The sequence below is a fragment of the Dermochelys coriacea genome, chromosome 4 (assembly GCF_009764565.3).
Source record: "Dermochelys coriacea isolate rDerCor1 chromosome 4, rDerCor1.pri.v4, whole genome shotgun sequence".
NCBI lineage: Eukaryota > Metazoa > Chordata > Testudines > Dermochelyidae > Dermochelys > Dermochelys coriacea.
In genome coordinates this window covers 87,469,223-87,489,744 of record NC_050071.1, presented here as the reverse complement: position 1 = coordinate 87,489,744, position 20,522 = coordinate 87,469,223, and the positions used below count along the sequence as shown (strand labels likewise).

At 41.0% G+C, this 20,522-nt stretch overlaps 1 protein-coding gene across 7 annotated transcripts in view; it reads left to right on the top strand.

The window, feature by feature from the left end:
• MICU3 (mitochondrial calcium uptake family member 3) overlaps positions 1–20,522 on the top strand; it is a 166,795-nt gene that overhangs the window by 16,222 nt on the left and 130,051 nt on the right. For 6 of the 7 annotated variants that reach the window (XM_038398887.2, XM_043513713.1, XM_038398890.2 and 3 more), the window contains exon 2: positions 10,704–10,857. In XM_038398887.2, the coding sequence (XP_038254815.2) occupies positions 10,704–10,857 (154 nt within the window). Of the gene's footprint in view, positions 1–7,066; positions 7,187–10,703; positions 10,858–20,522 lie in introns of those variants that run through there. The other variant, XM_043513714.1, reaches the window with a different exon arrangement.

Here is a 20,522-nt window from a genome sequence, read left to right as displayed (position 1 = left end):
TGCTTCCTCCCGGTATCCCGCTTTCCCACTTACCTCAGGGCTTTGGTCTCCTTCCCCCGGTGAACCTAGTTTAAAGCCCTCCTCACTAGGTTAGCCAGCCTGCTGGCAAAGATGTTCTTCCCTCTCTTCGTAAGATGGAGCCCGTCTCTGCCCAGCACTCCTCCTTCATGGAACACCATCCCATGGTCAAAGAATCCAAAGCCTTCTCTCCGACACCACCTGCGTAGCCATTCGTTGACCTCCACGATTCGACGGTCCCTACCCAGGCCTTTTCCTTCCACGGGGAGGATGGACGAGAACACCACTTGCGCCTCCAACTCCTTTATCCTTCTTCCCAGAGCCACGTAGTCCGCAGTGATCCGCTCAAGGTCATTCTTGGCAGTATCATTGGTGCCCACGTGGAGAAGCAGGAAGGGGTAGCGATCCGAGGGCTTGATGAGTCTCGGCAGTCTCTCCGTCACATCACGAATCTTAGCCCCTGGCAAGCAGCAGACTTCTCGGTTTTCCCGGTCAGGGCGGCAGATAGATGACTCAGTCCCCCGGAGGAGAGAGTCCCCGACCACCACCACCCGCCTTCTCCTCTTGGGAGTGGTGGTCGTGGAACCCCCAACCTCAGGACATCGCATCTCATGCCTCCCAACCAGCGGAGTCTCCTTCCGCTTTCTCCCCCCAGACATATCATCTGGTCCACTCTCCGCATTGGTACCTGTGGAGAGAACATGAAAGCGGTTAGTTACCTGTGTCTGTGTTACTGGAACCCGGACATTCCGCTTACCTCTTCTGGAGGTCACATGTTGCCAAGCTTCTTCACTGGCCTCTTGGCTCCTCTGTGCAACCTGCTCTATACCTTTAGAGCTTTGTGCCCCTAGAAGGCTATCCTGAGTTTGGTCCAGAAAATCCTCAGTCTCTCGTATACAACGCAGGGTCGTTGCCTGTTGCTCCAGACCTTCAATCTTCTCTTCCAATATGGAGACCAGCTTGCACTTTGTACAGACAAAGTCGCTTCTGTCCTGTGGAAGAAAGACAAACATGGCACATCCAGTGCAGGTCACAACAGCTGAATCCCCCCCTTCCATATCACCTACCTACTATGAGCTTCCTCAGAGACGTTGGCAAGATGTAAGCCTCACTGGGCTCACTCCAGGCGAACTCCCAGGCAAACTCCTGCTGTGAGCTGCTCTGCTGTCCCCGCTGCTCCGCTGCCGCTCAGCTGGTTTGCGAGGCTCTGGCTATTTTTAAACAGCCAGGCTTCCCTGACGCAAACACACAGACACCCTAATGCCCGCCCCCTGCAGGCTAGCAGCCAATCAGACACTCACTCAGGCTCTCTCCCTGCCCTCCCAGCAAACACACGCTCGGATACTTCCTCAGCAAGCAAACACACACACTCGGATACTTACCAGTCCCAGGCAAACTCCTGCTGTGAGCTGCTCTGCTGTCCCCGCTGCTCCGCTGGTTCGCTGCCGCTCAGCTGGTTCGCGAGGCTCTGGCTATTTTTAAACCATCCGCAGGCATGCCACACACCACCCCCCGCAGCTCCCAGTGGCTGCGGTTCGCCATTCCTGGCCAATGGGCACTGTGGGAAGCGACAGCCAGCACCGGCCTGCAGCTTATCACAGCTCCCATTGGCCGGAAATGGCGAACCATGGCCACTGAGAGCTGTGGGGAGCCGTGCCTGCAGACGGTCAACGTAAACAAAATGGTTTGTGGCCCCCAGCGGATTACCCTAATGGGCCGTGTGCCAACAGTTGTCAACCCCTGTTGTAGAACATCATCATTACAGCAAGGTTTATTGCCTGCACGGTTTATTGCCTGCACAGTTTATTAGTTCTTGGTTTTTTTTCCAAGAAGAATATAAGGGAAGGAATACATTTTAAATATCAGTTGAGGTTTTTTTTTTTAAAAGAATCATGGCAGAGAATTGCATAACCTACCTTATTTGAAACTGAATGATGGTCAAGTGTATAGACTAAATCAGACACTTGCAGTTCTGACCTGCAAGACCAAACTCAGCTGAAAGAAGAAATGATGAAGAACAGCAGCAGCAAGAAAATGAAAATGGCATCATTCTTCTAATAAAAACAACTTCAATAATACAACACACATAGATGGTCATTAGGTCAAAGGAGACTATTAAACGACTTATAGAAAGCTGTTAAGATAACTGATATATAAACACTTGAATAAGTTTGAACTAAAGAAAGATGCGTTACTGTGGCTTTACAAGAATGAATAGACTCTTCAGGGTCTGGGAGCTGACAGTGGGAGGAGGCTGTTGCTTTTAGGTTGGACTAATGGGTTGACCTGAATTAAGATACTTTATGTATATTCAACTAAGTCTCTGATAAAGACTGTTAAATTACTAGCAATGAATTAAGACTAGCAGATTTATTCCTAGGGAAATTCGGCGCCACTGAACAATGCAGAATTTTGCAGAATACTTGGTCCTGCTTCACTGTAGGGACCTGAGTTAGGTGACCTCTTGAGGTATCTTCCAGCCCTCTGTTTTTTTCTTTTGGGATTAATTTTTTAAAAAGTTTAATAAAGAAATAATAAAAAAACAACGTTAAATGACTTACTGCTTCTATGTTATCAAATGCCACACATTTCACAAGCTGTCCAGTGGAATTATGCAGTGTGTCAAAGCTTCAAGAACAGACACTACAAAGTCAGACAATAATACACAGCCAGAACATGTTAGGGTGGAGGAAAAAGACACACCCAGAGACATTCACAAACAGCCAAAAAGGGAAAGCGGGGGCACAAGGGAGGGGAAAAGTGGAGATGTCCGGCATTGTTTGCTCTATCTCAGCAATCTTTATTCAAATTTATCAAGAAACATGGTCCAAATGTCTTCAAATTTATTTACTTGGTCTCTGCATTGGTGAGTTACTCTTCCTTCGCTACAATTCAGACACGTCTGAATACCATTGCTCTAGTCTGGGAATAAGCTTACTCTTTCATTTTTGTAAAATTATGGGTTTGACAATCTTTGCAGCCCTCAAGAATCAGCATAGTACATATGTAATCTGTGATAATTTTCAGCTGAGGTTTGGTTGCTGAAGCCAAGCGTTATTTTCATTATTGTGTCCGTCTCTTTCCACCGCTGCCTGACTGTTGGATAGTCCCCCAGAATATGCATCAGGGTCCCTTTTTCTTCAGTTTAGTACCAACAAACATCAGAGGACAAAGTCCCCAGCCCTAAATTTCTATGATTCTACAACCCACTCTTCGGTAGTTAGGGGAGGGCGAACCTATGGACACATTAGAGCAAGGATACAAAGAGGAGGTACACATATGGTTGCTTTTTCTCTCCCTCCTCCTCTCCATCCCTTCCCAAACAGGTTCAATAAACCAGGCCCAACCTGGGGCAGCAAGGAAGAACTGACCGTTAATCTGTACTACTTGCAAGAGATTTTAAATTGAGGGCTGTTTGTTTTTCTTCTCAGCTAAAGCTATCCAAGCTTTGGCTTTGTTTCTGGACTAGGCAGAAGAAAGCCAGGACAATACATCCTGACACCCTGCAAATTGGGCCAGAAGGGAAAAGCTCAAAGGTGTGTGTGCCAAGGGCCAGGGTGCTTCTTTCTTGTTACTTTTGGCTATGGCTGTGTGTTTATAGATCTATTTTCATGTGTATACAGAACAATGTTTAAAATTAACTTTATCAATATAAACTGACCTTATGCTGCTCCTGTGCTGAGCTGGAGAGTGATGGTATGGGAGTTTGGGGATGAAACTTGGAGGGACATGAACTGGAGGTTTAGGATTGGGCATGGGGGTGGTATATGGAGAGTGGCCAGGCTCTCGGGTTTTAAAATAGTGATCTGTATGGGAGGAGTGAGCGCATTGGTAAGGAGAAAAAGTACTAGCAAGACATGGATGTCAATATGACAAGAGATCAGGTTGTAAGATGATGGAGTGTAGGGGATCAGGAAGAGCAATTTTATTCATATGAAACTTTAAAATGCTTGACTTTCTGGATATAAAGCTTTAAATACTTTAAAGCTTTGAATATGGATAAAAGCTTTTCCCTCCAACATTCACTTTTCCATTTCCTACCCACTTCCCCTTTCACCACACTAACCTATCTCCTACGGAATTGCTAAAGTCTCCAAAAGGGTCTGTCAAAGAAGGACTTCCCTCCCGCTGACCTTAAAAAATTTAAATAGGTTTGGTGTATGTCACTCTTTTGAGGGAAAAAAACAAAGCAAAACACCCACAAGAAATAACCCTCTAAATAAAAACCCTAAGGAAATTCAGAAACAGATAACTTCATTAAAAAGAGTTGTTTGAAAATATGTTACAGTGGCAACCTAACATTGCCAAAAAAGTATTAAATTTTCCTTATAAAAGTTATCTTTTATTTTTAAAAATGGCATATAAGGGGACCAAAACCCCAACATTAAAAAGCTATGACTGGGTTGACCATATAAGTCATGACGTGATAGTGAGTGATGAAGGTTTACATGACAGCGGGCAACTGGCTAAGTCCCTTAACTGTTCAGTTCCAGATTTTTAATGTTTGGGGCTTTTATACTGTTTGTTTTTGGGTGTCAGTGAGACTACCTTAAAACATACTTTCAACCCTAATACTTTGTTTAAAAAAAGATTCTTGCTTGTGAATAGAAAGGTTAATTTTGAGGCTGAAAGAAAAAGTGTTGTAGATTTTGTTTTTTGGTAAAACGTATTAAGTGAAGTAGGTCAGCAGATGAGGTAAACCAGAACGAACCTGCTATTCATAAAATTGAGATAAAACTGCTAATCAGAAGTTTGTGACAGTGCACTTAAGGGAAATGGCCACATCCAGTTTTTAAAAGGCACAGAACTATAACATGATATAAGGTCATTGTAAGTAGTAGACAAGATTGCCAAGAGGATTAGTAAATAGAAGTTTGAAAAATCTTTTTCTTTTATTTGTCAGAGATATGCTTTCATGAAAGTTTTTGAAGATTGCCGATAATTACTAAGAGATTTGGTTTGGATAAACTTTAAAAACTTCAAATAGAAATTGGAGTCTTTTTTGACGCTTACCCCCCTACTTTGTCAACACCACTGTACTTTCCTTTAGAATTTACCTGGCTTTGTGAATCTTACTGAATGATCCATCTGTTTTGGTGCTCGCGCTGCTTCAGTAAAACTTCCCCAACTCTGAGACTTACGCGGTCATAGGTGCACCAGAATGTGCCTGAGTTAAGTAGACAGGGAGCAAGTTGTAGCATAAGTAAGGCTGTGAGTTTGTCACGGAGGTCATGGAAGTCACGGATTCCATGACCTCCGTGACTTCTGCAGTGGCTGGTATGGCTGAACCAAGAGCCACCTGAGCAGCTTGGGTGGCCCCTGGGCCAGCTGCACTGGCCGCTGCTGGGGCAGTCTCGGGCCACCGCCCCTCCCCCCCGCAGCACCAGGAGTTTGGGTCGGAGCTCAGGGCTGGGGGTTGGGGCGCGGGAGGAGGTGAGGGCCCTGGCGGTACTTACCTTGGGTGGGGGGGGCTCCCCAGAAGTGGCAACATCCCTTGGCTCCTAGGGGGAGGCTTGGCCAAGGGGCTCTGTGCACTGCCTCCGACTGCAGGAACCACCTCTGCAGCTCCCGTTGGCTGCGGTTCCCGGTCAATGGGCGCTGCAGAGCCGGCACCCAGGGAGGAGGCAGCACACAGAACTGCATGACCACTCCTCTGCATCTGCTTAGGAGCTGAAGGATGTCACCGCTTCCAGGGAGGCATGGGTAGGGAGCCTGCCAGTCCCGCCAACGCCTCTGGCCCTCCAGCACCAGCACAAGTCCCGGGCTGTGCGCCACTCCGCCACAATTCCCCAGCACCAGCGAGGGTCCAGGCCGCATGCCATGGCCTGTCGCACCCCCAGCACCTGCGATGTCCTCTGGGCCATCCTCCCTGAGAACCTGCGGCACCCCAGGGCTGCCTCCCTCCCCAAGATTTAGTCAGGGGTATATAGCAGAAGTCATAGACAGGTCCTGGGCCATGAATTTTTGTTTACTGCCCATGACCTGTCCATGACTTTTACTAAAAATATGAGTGACTAAAATGTAGCCTTAAGCATAACTAAAATTGTCAGGGATGGGATCTTCTAATGACTGGGGAGGATGGGTAATATATGCAAGTAATGGAGAATGTTGGGAGAGGGGATCTCTTTAATGAACTTTTAAAAAGTTTGTACCTGAAGATTGGCCTGGAATTTTTTAGCAAACCTGTTCATCCATTCTTAATATTTAGAGGCTTTATGAAAGAGATTAAGTGTGAAAAATATATTGTGACTTGGTAAAGAATTGCAGAAAGAGTTGCTTTCTTCTAACACTGAACACTGTTTAAATAAGGAAAACAATATGTATTCCTAAAGGTATTTTGTCTCTCCTTCACTATAAAGTGTCTGACTGGAATCTTTCCCAGACAAAATTCTACCTAGTTTCTGACTATATGTATAAATAAATAGTACACATCTACATAATAAATGGATCTATGAAAGCCAGTATAACAGTACAGTAGATTAGGCTGCCGTTATAGGCTTGTTTGGGTTCATGTTGTATCATTAGCAGATGTAAAACCTATTTTGCCTCTAATCTGAAAAATGGAAGCAACTACATTCATAGAAAAGGGTATTGCTCTTAATTCACAAAACAAAATGTCCAAGTATTGCAAGACATATAGACTAACACGGCTGCTACTCTGAAACACATATAAGGTGAAATCCTAGTTCCACTGAAGTCGGTGACAAAACTCTCATTGACTTCAATCTTCTGAGTGTATGTGCAATGTGCCTCAGGTGGCATGTGACCAGGATTAATCTCCGAATTTGGTCCACTGGTTGGATCATTAGCTTCCTTGGCCCGGGCCGGATATTGACAGGGAGTGCGACGTGAATGCTGATTGATGCCTCCCAGTGACGTCAATGGAGCAAGATTTCACCATTGTCATTTAAGATCTTGCAGGGCTAAGTAGTGACATGAGTTAAATGTAAGTATGTCTTAAAACTTCCTTAAATACTGTGTGTCACTTTTTATTTTTATTCTAGCACTCAGCATTTAAGAAATGTTAAAGTATGTGTCTGACAATGCAGTAAATACGATTGGAAGTGTCTCCATGGAAACATAAGCAACACTACTTGAGATGGTCTGAATTGCCTCAAAGTGCACAGAACCTCAACATATCCTCCAAGTACTGCACCTGAATAGAAAAGTATGCTAAAACTTCCTAAGTGATCCATTATCCATAGATCCTCTTGAGTCACTGTGATCTATTATGATTATACTTGTTTAGTAAATTCTTAAAATGCAATCCTACTGTGAAAGATGTCAGGGCAAAAATGGCACTTGTGCTTGTTTCCTGTGTGTATTCAGAATTGTATCTGCTAATATTAGTGATAAAAATAATTGTCCACTCTCTAGCCCTGCAGAAACTGCACAAACTAAGAGGGAATGATCTGGATTCTCTTTTTTCATATATATCACAAACAGAATTGTTAACTAAAACTCTGATTTTAGGGATAATCTGTTACATCTGTGCAAATACATTGAAGAGGATGGGTTGCAAAATTTCACTGAAAGCATAACCTGAATGCAACTGGTTTGCATGTGTATAATTTGAGAGCACAATTTGGCCTGCAGGATCTTTTATTACTGCTGATGGATGTCCAAGAAGGAAAGAACCCAGCTTTCCATTCTCATCACATGGTGACTTTGCAGGACAGGCAGTTAAAAAAAAGCATCTTATCCTTGTACATTTGATTTGGAAATCACTGGAAAATGTTAAAACTTGGAATCCCAAAATGCCACAATTACAGTCACTTCTCAAGACTGTAATGTTAGCCTATATGTGATCTTAAAAAAAATTCTTAATGGCAGTTCTGATAAACTATTACTTTGTATGTAGCAAACATTTTTTTTAAATTAAATTTGATTGTTTTGATATATTTTAAAATATATAGAAATGTTAATCTAAAATGTAGAAAAATATTTGGACCTTCTGGAAAGAGCCCTGTGTGTGTGGTTTGCACTGCACAGAAGAGATCTTGTTTGTCCCCAAAATACTATTTAAATATGCCCTAGATACACAGACAGGGATCTCCAGTAAAGAGGGATATCCAGTAAAGAGGATCAAGCGGCTTCATTTTCTTCATGGGAGAATAGTGGGGGACTGATAGTCCTTGTAATCTTGGATACAATGACTTCTAAAAATAAAAAAGATTTTGAATTGCATGATACTACTGTATGGATTATAGGCTCTCTCTCAACCTAATAGAGTGTCTGAATCTGAGAAATGTATTGGCTTCCTAATTTTGCAGTTTGTGAGTTGTCTTGGAGGTGAGAAAAAAGTGATTAGTAAGAAGTTCACTTCCACAGAACTTGTTAACAATTGGCAGAAGCAAATACTTGATGCACTTACTGTTTTTTCTTCAGTTCTCCTTCCTCCTTCTCAACATGGATTATGGATTATTTCCTTCAGGTCACAAAAAGTTTCTCACCTATTTTGCCAAGTGATAGAATAGCTTTACATAGCCAATTATTTTAATTTCTTCTGCTAGGAACTGAGGAGGCAGCATAAAAAGTGACTACATACAGTCTTTCAAGATAAATCTGTGGTGGTACTTGTACAAAACCCTTGTTTAACATATCTACAAATGTAGAAATTGAAAAATTTGGCAGCAACTTCATCTAGATTGTCCCTAATGAGGTTGAATTTTTATGTTTATATGTATTTTATTTTTGGCTGTTTGGTTTGTTTTATTTCTGACCTGCAGTCCAAAGTAACTGTTGTCATGTGTCCCCAAAGAGTAATTTTCAACCAATTGTTGACATTCACCCATTTATGAGCCCAGCCCTGCTTCTGGTCTACAACACCAATTTAAACATTTAGTCATTGGGCGGGCTACAAGTTGAAGGCAGCTTGGTTTTATTTCACCCCTGTAGTTTTACTTATGTGTTACTTTTTCAGGTGACTAAATGTTAACATTTTGGAAATCAGAACTCAAGAAAGCCTACATTTGTGCCCACCCAGTAAATATGCCTTTTCCTTTTAATCACTGAAATCTAAACCTCACCCTTACAAAGATTTCTGAAAAAATACCCTCCATTTAAGACTGTTATCTCTTGGTGGACACTAACTGCAAACATCTCTTAAGCTTGTTCCCTTTGTTGGAAGTGTTTGGACTCCTCTTTAAAAACAAACTTTATGTGGCTAATTTCTTGGGTGGTTTAAAAAAAATGAACTACTGTTTAAGATCTGTTAATTGTTCTCTTTGACTTAATAGTTTCAAAATTGCTTAGGTGGCAAAACTAACTAAATGGTATGTCTGTGAAATGAATAAAAGGGTAGAGTGACATTATAGCTGTTTTATTGCTTAGATACTGCTTTCTGATTTTTAAATACTAGTAAAAGTTAACTGTATCATTGCTTTTCATTTTTAAGCTGTTGTTTTTCTCTGCATTTGTGATGAACAGGTTGAAATACTATTTTTTCCTTCTTGATATTGCCTCCATAGAAGCATATGTCTAGCTACATGGCCAAGGAATGTTTACAAGCAGCAGTTGGCAGTTAGGGGTGCAGGTGCATGTCTCACAAAATCATTATATTATCAGATTAAACAGTGCGAATAGAAAAGAGAACCATGAGGATTGATATCCTTTGTGATTTTACTCTAGTTAGTTACAGAGTCACTTGATAGTAGCAATATGCCAATCAACACTAATACATATTTTTGTGGTGTGTGTGTGTGTGTGTGTGTGTGTGTGAGAGAGAGAGAGGGTGGAATGTCCACCTGTAACCACAGGATGAGATGAAAGGTCTTTGGCAGTATCCCAAGAGTTCAAGTACTCCAGGCATTTACAAACTTCAGAACTTCATACAAAGTTATGCCATTTAAGCGGTTTCTTAACTTTAGAGGAGTTCTGTTTGTTCCTCACAAAGTATAGCAGTATTGATAGTACTAGCTATTGAATCCAGGATAGCCATAGAAAGTTTACATCTGTAGAACCTCTTGCATATAAAATTGTCGACACTTGCACTTTACACATGGAAGTAAAAAAAAAAAAAAAAAAAAAGTATTTTCTCTCCTTCCCATTGCATGTTTTCTTTCAAATTGTCCTGTGTACAAGTTTTAAGTATTATCTGAAGTTTGTTTCCCAAGCTGTCTTCCAGTTATTGTTAGATTTTTGTGAGCTTTTCAAACAAAGGTACCCTTGAACTTTTCTCTCCAAATCAACATAGAAAAAGTTTTCCTCTTGTCTGACAGTAAGGTCTGGTGTATACCCCTGAGCGACATAGTTATACTGATCTAGCCCCCCGTGTAGAGAGCACTATGTAGACATGAAAGTTCTCCTGTCTACATAGCTGCCGCCTCTCCGGGAGGTGGGTTAACTAGACCAATGGGAGAGCTCTCTTCCCTCTGCTTAGAGTGTCTTCATTAAAGCTCTACAGCGGTGCAGTTGCGTCAGTGAGGCTGCACTGAGGCAGCATTTTAAATGTAGACTTGTCCTAAGCTTGCCAGTTTTCATGTCTAAAGGAAGTTTGTTGCTGAAACTTACAAAATAAGATTAAGACAACCCTGTTGGTAAACTTAGGCCCTTATCCTGCAAAACTTTTATGCATGCATTTATCTTTACACCTTTTACATTTACAATTTGCTTTATAGTGAGTCTTGAAGACAGTGTTGAATGTAATAGAACAACTTTTCCTTCATACTTTTTTTTCTGTTAAGATCACAGACAGCACATTAGACCTTGAAGATCTGGACCTTTATGCAACTTCTCGAGAGCAACGGTTTCGTATATTTGCCAGTTTAGAATTTGAAGGCCAATTATATATGACCCCATATGACTTCATTCAGTCAGTTACAAGTGATGCACCCAAACGTAAGTAGGATTTTGGTATGGATGAAGTTCCTGTTTTAAATGCTGATGATGCATGTTATCTTTCAATTTATTTTAAATTACTGTTTCTGTTTTACTTGACGTGAAAAGGAACTGCTGAGAATCCAAAAGGAGAATGCAGAATTCATTTTAATGGTATCCAGAAGGTTTATAGGGTTTCTTATACTGATTGCCCTTAAATTAAAGCCAATTTTGTAATTCCTTTTTAATCCCTTAGAAGTCTTTAATTAAACATTTTGTATTGTCTTATAGGTCACACCTTTCATAATAGGCATGCAGAATATGAAGTTCATTTGTACTGATAGTTTCAATTCCAGCTTCTTTTTGAATATGCTAGTACTGCTATAGAACTCTTGTGTCGTTCTCACAGTGTAGAAAGTGCTTTTTTCCCTATGCACTGTCTAGAACAGTTTTGTATTGCAGTTTTCACCATTTTAAATTGTCATCTATTTTGTTTTTATTTTTCACTCTTTCAAGATTATGTAAGCCATCTCATGGCCAAAGAGCAAATAACACTCTGAGCAAGAATCTCAGACCCTGCAGGAATCAATTTTCTGCATTTACAGATTCAAAGAAGAAGCTCCCTGATAGTTTATTTTCCACTTTTTAACACAGCTTTAGTTGATTTGTTATGTCAGTTTCAACACCAAAAGATAAATGCACAGGCAGACTGAGTAGTAGGAAACAACATTACTATCTATTTATTATTATAATATTTGTATTACTGTAATGCCTATGATCCCTAATCATGGACCAGCACTCCAGGGTGCTAGGCACTGTACAAACGCAAAACATTCTTAACTGGCTTGATTTTCTGGCTCTCAAACTTGGAATGCTCTGGTAGCAACATTCAGAACTCCTGGGAAAAGTGAATGCCTTGTGTTGCTTAAGAGTAATTTACGATAACTGACTTGAGTTGTTGTCAAAGTCCTTCTTTCTAAAGTCAGCAGCACAAAGAGTGCTGAAACCATCACCAGAGAACTAGCAAAACCAGTTAATGCAGCTTAAGTAGAGCTTGAAAGACTCTTTGCAGACTACAGTTTCCTTCCCTTTTCTCTCAGCAGCAACACCACAAAAGAGGTTGCAGCTGTCTGAATCAAGTGATACCAAAACTGCTACAACTCTTGAAGTTTGCAGTGTTATAGCCAGGTTGATCCCACAATATTAGAGAGACAAGGTTGGTGAGCTTTGTGTAAGTTCGAAAGCGTGTTTCTCTCACCAACAGAAGGTGGTCCAATAAAAGATATTTCCTCATCTACCATGACAACTCTTGAAGAAAGGTATAATGTCCTTCTATTAATGAGGACTAAGTCGATGGAATACCAGCAGAGAGTAGCGCAGAGACCCCTATCCATTGCCAAGAACAACACATCAGCTGAACTTCCAAAACTTTGAAGTTTTGACTCAGGAAGCAGCATTTAAAGTTTTTGTTTATCCCTAATTTTCAGTAATCCTGGCATATGCACAAACTATGCAGTGACAGTCTGATAGGAAGAAAGCTGCAGTAATTTTGAATGAGTTGGGGCGCTGCTGGATTCACCTTCCAAGCCATTGGCTGCGTGTTGCACTCTAACTGCTCTGTGTGGACCTTGCTCAACTACAGTAAGACACTAGAGTGGGCCAACAGGGTCCATACAGGGCAGTTAGGGCTCAACGTGCAGTCAGAGGCTTTGATGGTGAATCCAGTGCCTCAATCCCACTGACAATCACCATGCAGACCCTCTATACAGTATACAGAGGAGGAGAAGCCAAAGGGGCAGGAGGAGGCAGTGATGGTGGAGGAAAAGAGAGGGAAAATGACAGGAGTGAGAAGAGGACAGGGACAATCCCAGGAAGGAGATCCAGGCCCTGGACTGGTCAACATAATAAAGAGCCCTCGGTGGCATAGAAGAGCAGCTTTCCTAGGATTGATCTTCTCCTTCTCCCTGTTTGGAAGTGGGAGTCAGGAGCGCAATGAGGCGTGAACCCAGGTTCCCCCCCCCCCCCGACCATATATAGGAGGGGGAAGAGAAGTAGGTCCTGATTTCTCCAAGGGGAGGTTAGGTGAGGGGAGAGGTCCAAGCAACCTCCTTAATTCCTCCTTATTTTTTCAATAAACGTCCCTAAAAGTCTCAAAGCAAGTTTGGCATCTCAGACAACATCAAGTACCAGCTTTACATCAGGATTTATGTTACTCCTTCTCTACCATCCTCCAAACAGACTAATGCCTCACTTTATATAAAGCCATCTACTTGCAACACCACTTTCAGGTACTCTGAAGTAGAGGCTTCCCACAGTATAGCAATAACACAGTACTCAGGGGTGCTGAGCACATGTACCATACCTTGAACAGCTGTTGTATCTCCAGATCTCTCCAACAGTTCACTTTCACTTAGTCATCCTGGGAGATGAGTAGTTTGGCAATACACTAGTTATCCAACACAGTGCTAAATTCCTGTCATCGTCAATTAAGCATACTTCTTATAATCATCCTCCACAGTATAAATCATATAAGGAAGAAGAAATGGAGAGAACATCAGCCAAAGCTTGGAAAGAAGATTACCAGACACTACTACCTACAATCTGGTGCAATAAGCAGCCAGCTACCACACATGGATTCAAAATAGATAAACAGAAGGATTTCATCCTCAACATAAGATCTCTAGTCAATAAAGGCTTGATCCTCCTACTATTGAAATCAGTGCAAAAGTCCCATTGGCTCTGATAGCATAGGATCAAGCCTTACATCATTCACAATCCATAATCTTATTGCCAGTGAGGTGCATTACCTGATCTCTGTCGCAGAAGTCCACTTGGCTGATATTGCAAGTCCAGTGTTAGCTCTCCCAGGATATGCTATTAATCCTACACCAAGGGAGGAGAATCTGGAGGTGGAGTAGCCACTTTTCCCTTCTGAGCTCAAATGCAGTAAACCTTATTTGAATCAAAATCCTTTGAATGCATGTAGTTAATCTCTGAGGCCAGAGACAATACTAATCTGGAAATCCTGCTAATCTATAAAGCCTTAGAGATGCAGTCAGACATGTTGATTAACTTTACAAAACTAGTAGCATTATGAGACTTCAGAACTGAGAGTAATTATTTACAGGAATAGCATAAGAGTGTGTAGCTAAATGTAAGAGGATGAAATTAAGGTGGTAGCTCTACTGTTTGAGTTATTTTAAAATTAGAGAGGGGAAAGGCTAGCAAATGTACAATCGTGAGCATTGCCATGGGAAGGACTAGATGACTGTCAGGTCTTTCCCATTTCCAGCTTCTGATTCCATGAACATTTGAGTTTTAATCTTTTACTGCCTCATTTGCTGTGTGGACTTTGGATGTGCCACTGATTTGCTACTTGGAACACAGATATTGTAATGTTTCTGGGTCTGTGTCCTCTTCTGTAAACTGAACTAATATTTCACAGAGGTGTTGTGAGTATTTAATTAATTAAAATGTGTATATAGCTGTGAAGATGTAAAGTAATAAATTATTTGTGTTACTATTATTATTCCTACTGTTATCATTTTGAAGAGATTGCTAGCTGTCTGCCCTGTTCTACTAAATATAGAATGACATGGAAAGATGACTTTTTGAATCAAAGATTAAATATTAAATAAAATCATGTCTTGCATTTTTTAATCTTTTTTTTTGTTTGCTTTAAACTTGTTATGGATTTGGGCCTGTAAGGGCTGTTCATATATCTTATGGAGAACATAGGAGGGCAGAACTCACACTTAAACTTTCAGTGGATGAACACTAGAAGAGCCTTGAATTTTGTCAGAAAGGAAAAGTGCCCTTTGAAGAGTAATAGTAGTAGCTATTTACTTTTGCTATATAGAAAAGCTAATACTACTAGACTTGGATGAGATTTCTGGTAGAATAAATACAGCTATTGTGACTGATTTACCCTGGAAATCTTATAAACCCTGCAAAAGTCAAGAGTGTGCTCACTTCCTTTTTGATTAAACAGTGACTGAACATTGGATAATAGTATTATGGTAAAAATGTGAAATATTTTTTATAACTAAACGTTTAACTTTAGACAGTTGTAGTAAAATTATTAACTTTAAAATTATATTCCTATATTTCTAGTGAAGGATTGGGTTTATGAAATAAATCATAGTGTGTTATCTGAAACTGTTTATGAGAAGTCAAGCTTGTAATTCTGATTTTATCACGTGGAGACATGTTTACACTTTCAAAAAAACTTTTGGAAAGAGGAAGAAATAGAATTGTGTTTTGCTCTATTTTAACTTATGACCTGACTCGACAAAAATTATAGACAGCCAAATGCTGAGTTGTAGGGTTTGTGTGTGTTCATATGCCCAATGTAAAATTCCACTTGCTTGTCTAGAATGGCAAGCTTGCCATTCTAAACTAATGTCTCATGATTGACAAATTTTTTCTGTTCAAAATACTCTTATAGATTCATAGATACTAAGGTCAGAAGGGACCATTCTGATCATCTAGTCCGACCTCCTGCACAGCGCAGGCCACAGAATCTCACCCACCCACTCCTACAAAAAACCTCACCTATGTCTGAGCTATTGAAGTCCTTAAATCATGGTTTAAAGACTTCAAGGAGTAGAGAAGCCTCCCTCAAGTCACCCATGCCCCATGCTACAGAGGAAGGCGAAAAACCTCCAGGGCCTCTCCAATTTGCCCTGGAGGAAAATTCCTTCGCAACCCCAAATATGGCAATCAGCTAAACCCTGAGCATATGGGCAAGATTCACCAGCCAGATACTACAGAAAATTCTTTCCTGGGTAACTCGGATCCCATCCATCTAATATCCCATCCCAGGGGATTAGTCCTATTTACCCTGAATATTTAAAGATCAATTACTTACCAAAATCCCATTATCCCATCATACCATCTCCTCCATAAACTTATCGAGTAGAATCTTAAAACCAGATAGATCTTTTGCCCCCACTGCTTCTCTTGGAAGGCTATTCCAAAACTTCACTCCTCTGACAGTTAGAAATCTTCGTCTGATTTCAAGACTAAACTTCCTGGTGGCCAGTTTATACCCATTTGTTCTTGTGTCCACATTGGTGCTGAGCTGAAATAATTCCTCTCCCTCTCCTGTATTTATCCCTCTGATATATTTATAGAGAGCAATCATATCTCCCCTCAACCTTCTTTTACTTAGGCTAAACAAGCCAAGCTCCTTAAGTCTCCTTTCATAAGACAAGTTTTCCATTCCTCGGATCATCCTAGTAGCCCTTCTCTGTACCTGCTCCAGTTTGAATTCATGCTTTTTAAACATGGGAGACCAGAACTGCACACAGTATTCTAGGTGAGGTCTCACCAGTGCCTTGTATAATGCTACTAAAACCTCCTTATCCCTACTGGAAATGCCTCTCCTGATGCATCCCAAAACCGCATTAGCTTTTTTCACAGCCATATCGCATTGGCAGCTCATAGTCATCCTATGATCAACCAATACTCCAAGGTCCTTCTCCTCTTCCGTTACTTCTAATTGATGCATCCCCAACTTATAACTAAAATTCTTGTTATTAATCCCTAAATGCATAACCTTACACTTCTCACTATTAAATTTCATCCTATTACTATTACTCCAGTTTACAAGGTCATCCAGATCCTCCTGTATAATATCCCAATCCTTCTCTGAATTGGCAATACCTCCCAGCTTTGTATCATCTGCAAACTTTATTAGCACACTCCCACTTTTTGTGCCAAGGTCAGTAATAAAAAGATTAAATAAGATTTGGTCCCAAAACCGATCCCTGAGGAACTCCACTGGTAACCTCCCTCCAACCTGACAGTTCGCCTTTCAGTAGGACCCGTTGCAGTCTCCCCTTTAACCAATTCCTTATCCACCTTTTGATGTTCATATTGATCCCCATCTTCTCCAATTTAACTAATAATTCCCCAGGTGGCACGGTATCAAATGTCTTACTGAAATCTAGGTAAATTAGATACACTGCATTTCCTTTATCTAAAAAATCTGTTACTTTTTTCAAAAAAGGAGATTAGGTTGGTTTGGCACGATCTACCTTTTGTAAAACCATGTTGTATTTTGTCCCATTTACCATTGACTTCAATGTCCTTAACTAATTTCTCCTTCAAAAATTTTTCCAGGACCTTGCATACTACAGATGTCAAACTAACTGGCCTGTAGTTACCCGGTTCACTTTTTTTTCCTTTCTTAAAAATAGGAACTATATTGGCAATTCTCCAATCATTCGGTACTACTCCTGAGTTTACAGATTCATTAAAAATCCTTGCTAATGGGCTTGCAATTTCAGGTGCCAATTCCTTTAATATTCTTGGATGAAGATTATCTGGGCCCCCCGATTTAGTCCCATTAAGCTGTTTCAGTTTTGCTTCTACCTCAGATATGGTAATATCTACCTCCATATCCTCATTCCCATTTGTCATGCTACCATTATCCCTAAGATCCTCTTTAGCCTTATTAAAGACTGAGGCAAAGTATTTGTTTAGATATTGGGCCATGCCTAGATTATCTTTAACCTCCACTCCATCCTCAGTGTTTAGCGGCCCCACTTCTTCTTTCTTAGTTTTCTTCTTATTTATATGGCTATAGAACCTTTTACTATTGGTTTTAATTCCCTTTGTAAGGTCCAACTCTACTCGACTTTTAGCCTGTCTCACTTTATGCCTACAGGTTCTGACCTCAATTAGGTAGCTTTTCTTGCTGATCCCTCCCATCTTCCACTCCCTGTATGCTTTCTGCTTCTTCTTAATCACCTCTCTGAGATGCTTGCTCATCCAGCTTGGTCTACAACTCCTTCCTATGAATTTTTTCCCCTTTCTTGGGATACAGGCTTCCGATAGCTTCTGCAGCTTTGACTTAAAGTAATCCCAGGCCTCCTCTACTCTTCAATGCCTTGCTCTTCCGCCCCACCCAACTAATACAAATGCAAATCAGCCTATATCAGAATGAGTTGACTTTATAGAAGATGTACAGTAGAGAGATGGCTGTAATCCATATTTAAGATTTTAAACACAAAGTTACATGAAAAGCTGTCCAGCTTGCTACATGTTTGGCTTGATCATACCAAACCTTATGGGGGTGGTGGTGTTGTCACAGACTTTCTGAGGTATGAACATAACCAAGTTGTCATGTTCAAATCTCAGTATGAGGAATGGTACTACTCCTAAACTAATTAAATTCCATTGTAGCTGCTGTGTCTACTGCTATACAATTCTGACAAAAAACTCCATGAATGCAAAGTTAAGGTTGGTCAGTGGTATCTCTTGCCCTTCCAGAACACTGAGTTCAGCAAAGCTCTAACTTTGGAAAACCAGAAAATGGGGTTCTGGTACATGTCCATGCAACCTTATCTCTGCTCTCCTGGAGCTGACAGTAGCTGCTGTTATGAACTACAGCTGCATTCACTGTTAGGTGTAGCTCTAGTGAATGATGGAAGTATCAGTTGGAGAAGCTTGGCAGACCTGTGATTGTAGTATGAGGTGCTCTGGGGGCATGGGTGAGCCCATCTTCCTTACACCCATATATATATATGATCAAAGGAAAGAGGTTCATATGCACCTTCCAAGATTCAGTGGTCTCATTACAGTACTGTGTTGTGTAGGTCATGGCAGTAGTGGGGCACAGGGGTCTTCTTGCCCCACAGTTAAGTGGGAGATAAATGTGATCTGTGAGTTTTATGAAGGGTAAATGGAAAATACTATGTTTAGATGGCATCATGTGCATAAGGGTGAAGGGGTTGTAAAAGTTGTTGAAGGGTCGTGAAAATTAGTATTGTTTGTTTGTTTTTTGTTTGAATGTAGGGCAAGTATAGGTAACTCCTGTTTAGTACGGTGCAAAGGCAGAATGTGAGTACATGTGTTATGGACATATTGGGGCATCAATCAAGGAAGCCAGAGTTAAGGTTGAATGGGCAGGTACCTTAAGCGTATTTCCTCATTTTAAGAATCTTCTTTGCTGTCCTCAATATTTTGAAAAATCACAAGATACCAGTGGGCAACCATAAATCTATATTAATTAAGTTTTGTTAGTGAAGTTTAGTTTTTTGAACAGAAAGAGAAATGTGTTGGTAGGAATTAATGGACAGTTAGGCATTTGCAATTATCATGTAGGCATGGAGTTGAGATGCTGCTGTGGCCAGGTAATGATGAAGATGATGATGATACCTAACTCTTGCACAGTGTCTTTCATCAGTAGATCTCAAAGCACTTTCCCAAGGAGGAAAACATCTTAGTCTTTCTTTTTTTTCCAATCTGTACAGTGGTGACAGAGTGAAGTGACTAGCCCAAGGTCACCAAGAAGGCTAATGAGAGATCCAGGAATAATATCCCAATTTTTTGAGTACCAGTCAGGAGGGCTGGGAGTGTGGTAGCACTCCCTGGTGAAGTGGCTTACATTATATAAAGGGTTTACCCAGTTTTGGTCAATGTCTTTCACCACCCCTACTATAAAAATTGTTCCAACGCCTCTGGTGCCAGTACACTGTTCTTTCCATTAGGTTGATATGATTGCTATGTGATTCCTAAGTGCTCTCTCTCTCCTGCCCCACCCTGTACACTTTGTTATAATGGAATAGAGATAATGGTCATAGCTTTGAAATGTTCAGAATGTGTAGTTCCTAACAAGGCCAGTAAGAGAAATCTCAAACATTGTCTGCATCCTAAAATCATGACAGTTTTATTACATGGTTGTTACAGTAAATTTTAAGCACCTGAGAGAAGATTGTTGTGTCTCTCTCCTTTCCCTGCCTTCCCCACCACCCCCTGTAACATATAGGTTCCCCCCCCCCCAAAAAAGTTGGTTGAATCTGTGAACTTTAAGAAAAGCTCTTCTCCATCCCCAAAGGGCTGTATCCTGGGAAATGTAGAGCGGAAAAGGACCTTGAGAGGTCACCAGCTCCAGTTCCTTGTGCAGGGGTAGGACCAAGTATGCCTAGATCATCTGCTAAAGGTGTTTTTCTAACCTAGTCTTAAAAACCTCCAGTGATGGGGATTCCACAAACTCCCTTCGAAGCCTATTCCAGAGTTTAATTTCCCTTATAGTTAGGAAGTTTTTCCTAATATCTAACCTAAATTTCCCTTGCTACAGATTAAGTCCATTACTTCTCCTATCTTTGATGGACATGGAAAACAATTGATTCCTTTCCTCTTCATAACATATTAGGGGACTGTTATCAGGTCCCCCCTCAGTCTTCTTTCTCAAGAGTAAACCGGCCCATTTTTTTAACCTTTCGTCAGAGATCAGTTTAGAAAAACTTTATCAATTTTGTTGCTGTGCTCTGGACTCTCACCAATTTGTCCACATATTTCCTGGAAAGTGTGGTGCCCAGAATTGGACACAGGACTCCGGGTGAGGCCTCAACAGTGCTGGGAAGAGTCAGACAATTTCTTCATGGGTCTTACATATGACACTCCTGTTAACACATCCCAGAATATTAATCTTTCTCACAACTGCATCATGTTGTTGACTCATATTCAGTTTGTGATTCACTGTAACCTCCAGCTGCTTTTCAGCAGTACTACCACTTAGCAAGTTGTTCTCCATTTTGTGTTTGTGCATTTGATTTTTCCTTCCTAAGCATAGTACTTGGTTTTATCATATTGAATTTCATCTTGTTGAATTCAGACCACTTCTCCAGTTTGTCAATGTTGTTTTCAATTCTAATCCAGTTCTCCAAAGACCTTGC